The 7,977-nt window shown below is 38.4% G+C and overlaps 1 protein-coding gene across 5 annotated transcripts; it reads right to left on the reverse strand.

Annotated features, from left to right (window-relative positions):
* Positions 1 to 761: 761 nt before the first annotated feature.
* Positions 762 to 7,042, reverse strand: LOC127810668 (uncharacterized). Of its 5 annotated transcripts, none has more exons than XM_052350253.1 (4): positions 5,296 to 7,042; positions 2,448 to 2,551; positions 1,891 to 2,020; positions 762 to 1,339 (listed from the first exon to the last, which is right to left on the reverse strand). In XM_052350253.1, the coding sequence occupies exon 1, from the start codon at positions 6,927 to 6,929 to the stop codon at positions 5,349 to 5,351; it is 1,581 nt and encodes a 526-aa protein (XP_052206213.1). In that variant the 5' UTR covers positions 6,930 to 7,042; the 3' UTR covers positions 762 to 1,339; positions 1,891 to 2,020; positions 2,448 to 2,551; positions 5,296 to 5,348. The 5 variants fall into 5 exon arrangements, with proteins under 5 accessions (XP_052206213.1, XP_052206214.1, XP_052206215.1 ...); XM_052350254.1 differs by having other exon boundaries at positions 762 to 1,390; XM_052350255.1 differs by lacking the exons at positions 1,891 to 2,020; positions 2,448 to 2,551.
* Between the last annotated feature and the right edge of the window lie 935 nt (positions 7,043 to 7,977).

The following is a 7,977-nucleotide window of genomic DNA, read 5'->3' on the forward strand; positions in this document are numbered from 1 at the left end:
AAAGGGCAAAAAAATATAACAGTAATTGAATGAAAAATTCTGTACGTCTACCATTTAAGTAAGGAGACCAATACCAACGACACTGTTATCAAAGTAGACTCAAACGTGTGAGAACACAACATATTTTTTAATTCTTCCTAATCTCGTGACAATGTATATTCAAGTTAGATTCATATTCTATCCATGGGATGGCCCAGCAACTAGCTGGAAGAGGTGAGCTAGCCTATCTTTAAGTTCGAATCCCAGCGTAACTGTTGGTGGATAATACCCAAATTTATCTCTTCATCGTTAAAGGAGTGCGGTGACGGAACATCCGAAGGGGACGGCATCCCAATTAGATTCATATTCTTCTGGTACTAGAAAAATGAAAAAAATTTCAACAAGCCCACTGGGAGAGCACACATGCGCTTGGGTACACCAAAATGGATTGGGTTGTTGGACCATTGATTTGACAATAGGAAAAAGAAAAGGATTCTGAAACTTATCACGGCACTAAGAACAAAAAAAAAAAAAAGCAACCTTCATGCAGCGCCACTATTCACTTTACGAGTGTTCACGAAAAATTGTTTCTGTACCGCAATATTGCCCTTTTTGGAAAGTACCATTGTGACCAAAACTCATCCTCTCGTTGCAAGCAAAGAAAAATCCTAGAATTTCTTGTTGAATCCTTAACAACAATGGAACCATTCTATGAGCTTACCGTGTGGAGGCAGACCTGGATTGCTTCACGTGCGAAGGGAAACCTAAAACTTCAAGGCAAATGATCCAAGAATACTAGATAATCATGCAAGATTACATATTTTCAACACATCTTCTCCAAAGCCGTAGTAAGCTTTAGAGTTTTCACAAAGGCTTTGTGCAGTCAATTGGTGACGACACCTATTAAAGACAAATATCAGATACCCAGAAATCCAGGAATCTTTACAGATGAGAAACTCGGCACGGTGAATCAAAAATATGAAACGAAGACAGGTACATTCGCTAACATGGAATGATCTATCGTACATTCATAACTTACAAGAACATCACAGTATCGGAGAAGAGAGACCATAGTGAAATCCCTGATCCAGTTGCTTTTCCCCACTTAGAATCAAGGCTTGGTGGAATCATTTCAACATTTTTCACTAACATGAAACGGGTAATCAACTAAGGAAAAAATAAAAAGGAAAAAAATGAGTATGTAAACAAACCTTGTGAAAGATGAATGCCGTCACAAGCCACATGACTTCGCTGCAGTGGTGGGCTGCTATCACTCCGGGATAATCCCAGTTAAAATATCCAAGACGAACGTAGGCTTAATTATCAAATAAAGATTTCTCAAGATTTCAAGCTAAACTGGCTGCAAAATGCAACATATAGGCCAATTAACCAGCACAGCTCAGCTGTTCACCTATTTGCAAACAAACGACATTGTAAATGTAACATGATGGACTCTCGCCCATAAGTGCTAGCTGAAAGTAATTTCTTGAGCTCATGGGATCAACGAATGTGGGATAACATGGGTCCTAACAAGTTCTCCTTTAGGTCCTAACATACTAGGCTAGAAATCTTTGTATCTCAATCTGAACCAAGTTAGTCTCAATTCTCAAACACTCATGACCTACACCCACTTACTAGAAGGTAACTTTTGAACTCATAAGACCAAATAACATACCTAAAATCTCCCTTATAAACTACAATGTGATATTGGGTCCTGACAGTAAAAAGCTACTCTCTCCTTCATAAAACTCTGAATTAGCTGTATTAGATTGTAATCTGGGATTTAGATTCAGGATGATGTACAAGTTAGCTGATGGATGTGTGACTTCGCATTGTCTCCTTTTACTGAAGCATCTAACCTCGCAACAACAATTCAACATGAGTGAATGTGTAGAACCAAATGAAACTTACATTGCTATGAAATTTCAGAGAGCTCGTTGTAGTTAATCCTCCATTCGCTCCCTTCATTCTAATGCTTTGGAGGGTTTCAAAATACAAAGTAGCCCAAGACTATGGACAAAATAACTTCCAGGAATTCTCCCTAAAAGAAAATGTGAGAATAAAAAAGTTAAAAGAAACAGGCAACTGATCATTAATGTTGCAGTCTTAAAAAAAAATCCCAGTGTTTTTGAAGTGCATCTCAATCAAGCTGTGTTAGGGCTAGTCGGCAACTTAGCAACACATAACCTTGACATCATGCCAAATAGGCATATGATGATGAACAAGGATTGTCAAGAGGGAAAATGTCTAAAACCAAGTTACATCATTAGATTAGTTGGTGATTCTACCTGCAGCGAGTCATTGTCTCATTCTGTCCCATCCACACAGTATCTATTGCTCAAATGAGTAAATACCAACTTGGGAGCAAAAGTCAAGTGAACAACATTCTGTGCAGTATTAACATTGCACTCAAGCATGGCAAGAAAACAGAAAGAATGCTAGCAGGCAACAGATTATAGTGCTCTCACCACCTTTCTCAAAACCAACGTGATTGAAACAAAGCATCATCTACGTATTTTCTAGCAACAGGATGGACAGTATTTGCTCTTCACCTTCTCTGGCATCCGCAAGTCTATTTGACCCAGAAAAAAGAAAAAACAAGAAAGATCTTGCTTAGCACAGAACCCCTACTGAGGTTAGCAACCAACCTCAATAATCTGAAATATGAGTAACAAATGCTTTACAGAAGTTGTTGCTAGAAATAAAAATTCATGACTGCAGTTAAATTTACCATTTGGTTTATTTTATAGCCATTAAGTTCATCAAGAATAACAACGTATCAAGCTTTAATCCCACCACGTGGGGTCATCAGCTACATGAATTCTAACTCATATCATAACAAAGAGTTTCCCACCATGTTTTTCTTAGTCTACCGTCTACCTCTATCCCTTCTTCTAAAGACTTGTTCTATTCCCCTCCACTCTCTTCACATGAGCCTCTATTGGTCTTTTTCTCATATGACCAAACCATCTTAAGGGTGTCTTACAAATTTTATCTTCAAAATGAGCCACTCTAGCTATTATGAATAATTTCATTTCTAAAGTTATCTTTTTTTGTATGGTTGCACTTGCACATCCACCTCTTTGTTACATTCATATTTTGAATATATTATTACTTTACTGCTCAGCATTCTATGCCATACAATAAGGTTGGTTTTACAAAATTTCCTTTTAACTTTCACAAAATCTTACTATCACATAACATACTGAGTGCACTTTTCCATTTTAACCATATCGTTTTAGTTCTATGGGTAACATCCTCATTAATTTCCTCATCGTTTTGGGTTATTGACCTAAGATATCTAAACTGGTGTTTTCCTAGGATGACTTGATTTCCAAGTTTTACAAACAAATAAATAAAAGAGAGAGTAACACAAATCTTCAATAAAATGTACATTGGCAGGTGAAATGAAAAAAGTACATAAAGAAAGAAAGTCAAAAGATCCTTGCAAGGGTGAAGATCTCATTGGAAGTAGGGTGAGATAGAATCTTTAACTGAGCTCTTAGCTCTTAAAGTATAGTGTTCTCTGAAGTTCTCTATGAGTTAAATTAATTCTATAGCCATTTTTTATTTGAAAAGAAGTGCAAGTCTCAACCCCCACCCCCGGCATGGGGCGGGTAATAAGGTGTAGCTGTTACTTTAGAAACCATCATTTTAGACCTTTTTATTTTGTTATAGGGGTTTTTAGGTTTTTATATCTTACTATAAGAAATATCCTATCCTACCAACACCTTCAAAATTTCCCCCATGTCCACCAGAAAACAAATCCATAACTCATAATAGAAGTATCTTCAAGGATTTAAAGCAAGAGTAGTGTTTTCATGAATGTTACATGCATTGGGCTTCACAAGGAATTTTTTTCTTGGACAAAACAGCAAATAAACAAGAAGACAACTCCCCCCACAAGTGAATCCCAATGCAATCTTGAGGAGCTGCAATCTTGATCAACGTAAAAGACTACCAAGTCAAGACAGGTCCAGTGTGCATCCTATTGCTTGGGAAGATCCTAAGCTTCAAGAAATGGTCCAAGAGTAGCAACTAATCATGCTAGAATAAAACTTTGACCGCAACCCTAGTGCTATAGCTAGTGTTATCTGTTAGGAATAAATTTGTTAGGTACCACCACTCCAATATTAATGGTATGGAATAAAACAAACACGAAAATAAAATTTATAACACTTATAATATCAAAATTAGAGACATAGATTTAATGTGGTTTGACAAATTGTCTATATCCACGAATGAAGGAGGAACAAATTCACCATGTGAATAATGGATTACAAAAAAAGAAAGAAAGAAAGAAAAAGAAAAAGCATCTCCTTCTCAACCACAAAATCCAATACACCCAGTCTCACAAATTTCACTAAGATACCAATCTCTAAAGTCTAAACTACACCACACTAAATGCCCATCGTTGCAATAGCACAATCAGATATGTGATTCTATTTATAGAGAGAATAAGATAGGCCAGAAATCCTAAACTCATTGAATTTTTATATGAATCCTATCTCTACCATACTTTGATTTGGGTTATCAAATTTTGAATTCAGGGCAATTTCAAGAGCTAAGATTTCATAGTTTTTCATTAATGTCATGTGCTCTTAACGAGATAAAAGAATTCAAAGATAATACACTTAACGAGATAAAAGAATAATATAAGAGAAGAGATGCAATGAATGTGCAATCACCATAAGATAGCCAGAAGTTACAAAAATTATTCAAACTCTTTTTTATTTGTAGAAAGTAAAATTTATTAGATAAGAGATGCCCTAAAGGGTGAATATTATGAATGAAAAAAGGAAAGAAGCAAAAACCTATATATCTACACACATGAAACCACCCAAGAATTGTACAAAAAAGAAAAGACAAAAAAGAGAAACGGTGAAGGATCCACTGGTAATGAATTGGACTTTCTTAAAATATCAGGGTTCTACCATCTATCTCTTGCTTCATACTACAAATTTGTTGTTTTAGATCACAATATGGGTGTGCAGACTTAGGGTGATATACCAAGTTCATTTGGCATGTACTTCTTAACATTATTCCAGTTCATAGAAGCATCTAACCTAAACATATGAACAGTAAACAGATAAAATTTAAAGCACATTGAACAAAACCACATGACACTTCATTGCTACAAAATTTTCACAGTACTGACAGTGGCTAATCCTTCTTTTTATACCCTCATTCTGATATTTCAAGGGGTTTCAAAATACAAAGGAGCTTAAGATTGTAGCCAAAAGATTTTCAGGTTCTATCCCTAGAAAAAAGATCAAGAACAAGAAAGCAGAAGTCTAGAATATATGAAAACCTGACCTTATAATTTACTATCTTCAGAAGTTCCAAAAGTATGTCTCTTAACTGCATCATCATCCATTATTGTCAGGGGCCCCCGGCAAATGGAGGAACTTATAACCTTGAAGGGATGGTGGCAAATAGGACTGTGATGATGAGTCAGGATTGTCAGGAGGGTAGATATAGCCCTTCCCATATCCAAGTTCCTTCATTAGCTTAGTCGGTGCATTCCTTAGATGCAGAGGCACTCCTTCATTCTGGCCAACCGATTCACTCACTACCTTCTGTGCAGCCTCAATTGCCCGGTAAACAGACACTGACTTGGGGGCCAAAGCCAAATAAGCAACACACTGAGCAAGATTAACATTGCACTCAGGCATACCGATAAAATGGCAAGCTTGATAACAAGCTACAGCCTGCATGAGAGCGGAGGGGTCAGCCAAACCCACATCCTCACTTGCAAACCTAATGAGCCGGCGAGCAATGTATAGAGGCTGTTCCCCTCCTTCCAACATCCGTGCCAGCCAGTAAATGGCAGCATCAGCATCACTCCCCCTCATAGACTTATGCAATGCACTAATCAGATTATAATGCTCCTCCCCTGCTTTGTCATAAGCAATGTGCTTGGATTGAAGTGCCTCTTTGGCATCTTCCAGGCTAATTCGAGCCACCAATTCATCTGATCGCGCAGCAGCTGTGGTCGCGGATATTTCGAGGGCATTTAAGGCCACTCTGGCGTCACCATCGCACTGGGACGACAGGAATTCAATAGCCTTGTCGTCTACGACGACCTCCCTCGCCCCGGCCACGCTCTGAGACACACCCCGCTCGGAATCAGATGCGGCGCGGTGGAGGATGGCCGAAACATGATCGGGACTAAGGGGGTTCAGCGTAAGGACCCTACAGCGAGACAACAACGGCGTGATCAAGTGGAAAGACGGGTTCTCGGTGGTGGCGCCGAAGAACACGATGCTCCCGTCCTCGATCACCGGCAAGAACGAGTCCTGCTGCGACTTGTTGAACCGGTGAACCTCGTCCACGAAAAGAACCGTTCTTTTTCGGCTCTTCAGCTTCACTCTCCTGGCTTCTTCGACGGCGTCCCGCACGTCCTTAACGCCAGAAGTCACAGCCGACAAAGACACGAATACGTAGGAATTTGCGGAAGAAGAAGAAGAGTTCACGATGGCTCTTGCAATCGAGGTCTTGCCGGTACCGGGTGGACCCCAGAGAATAATAGAAGGAAGGCGGTTGCAGTCGATTGCCGACCGGATAATGGAGCTCCTGGAGAGAAGGTGGTCCTGCCCCACCACGTCGTCGATGGTACGCGGCCGCATTCGCTCCGATAACGGCGCATGCGGCGGCGGCGGTGATAGTTTGAGGCGCTTTCTAGGAAGCGACTCATTGTCTTCTACTTCTTCTTTGTGAGAATTTTGTTGTTTTGATGATGATGGAGGTTCGGATTGGGAGTGGAAGAAGCGGTCGAGTTTGGGTTGGACGGGATTGGAGGTAGGGTTTGGGTTTGGATCGTTGGAGTTGGATTTGTGGGTGAGAATCCATTCGGTGGCGAGGGCAGTGGATTTGCCACCAGTGGCGGCGAGAGCTTGAGACGCCAAGTCGTTGGAGAAGCCCATGCTCAACAGCTGCTGCAGCTCCATCTTGATCGGAATCCCGGGGAGCCACTATTTACAGCGGGTTTGGAAGTGGTGGGAAATAAAAAGCCCCTTCTTTGGGAGCCGCGAGAAGATGGGAAAGCTTCTTGGGTACTTGGATCCCAAGTAGGGGGGGGGGGGGGGGGGGGGAACTTTTTTCTTTTTTTTTTTCTTTTTTTTTCCCCTTTTGGCCATTGATTTGATTTGATTTATGAGTTGCTGCTATCATCATTTTTGAGGATTAAGCTAATTATAACAGTTACTCTTTACATTTTAAATATGAAGAGAAAAAAGATGAGAAAATAAGTATAAATATTAGATTTATAATATAATATTTAACCATAGAATATCGTATAAAATTTATAACATTCTTAGGAGTATTTGTTAAATTTTATAAAATATCAAATACAATTATTGTAATTAATTTAAAAATCAAAAATTTTACACGCAACGTTTTTTATTTTCTAAATAGCACGTTTAATTAAATCATTTAAGGGTCATATACTAAATATATAATTAACTAATTATCTCTCGTATATCTTAATGAATAACATGTTGGACAATCATATATACCTTTTGTGTATTTTAAAATTGCTTATTGTTATTTCTCAAATTGGTGCAAAGTATACCCCTTTAACATTAATGTTAAAGAAAACATTAGTTCCAATGAGACAAGCTAATTTTTAACAAGGAATCTCATCACTAACATTAAATAAAGATGTGGAATTAGGCTTAATATATATAGCAACCCATCAACAATTAAAAAATATAGCGTTTTCGTTCTTAATGTGCAAAATATTCAGATTTAGTATTTTAATTATTAAAAATATTATTTTAAGAACGTTAACATGTGCATGAATGAATCTATTTCTACGAATGAACGTTATGTCATTAAATGTGTGCATTGAACTCACCCCTCTCATGGTCTACTCTGTCTCTTGGATTGTCTCATCATCTTGTCAATTTCCCTTTCATTTTCTCTTCTTTTCTAAATATTTTCTAAGTTTTCCTTTCATTCTCTTAGAGGGCATCAATTATGTCTGGGTGCTTGTTT

Source organism: Diospyros lotus, chromosome 9, assembly GCF_014633365.1.
Source record: "Diospyros lotus cultivar Yz01 chromosome 9, ASM1463336v1, whole genome shotgun sequence".
NCBI lineage: Eukaryota > Viridiplantae > Streptophyta > Magnoliopsida > Ericales > Ebenaceae > Diospyros > Diospyros lotus.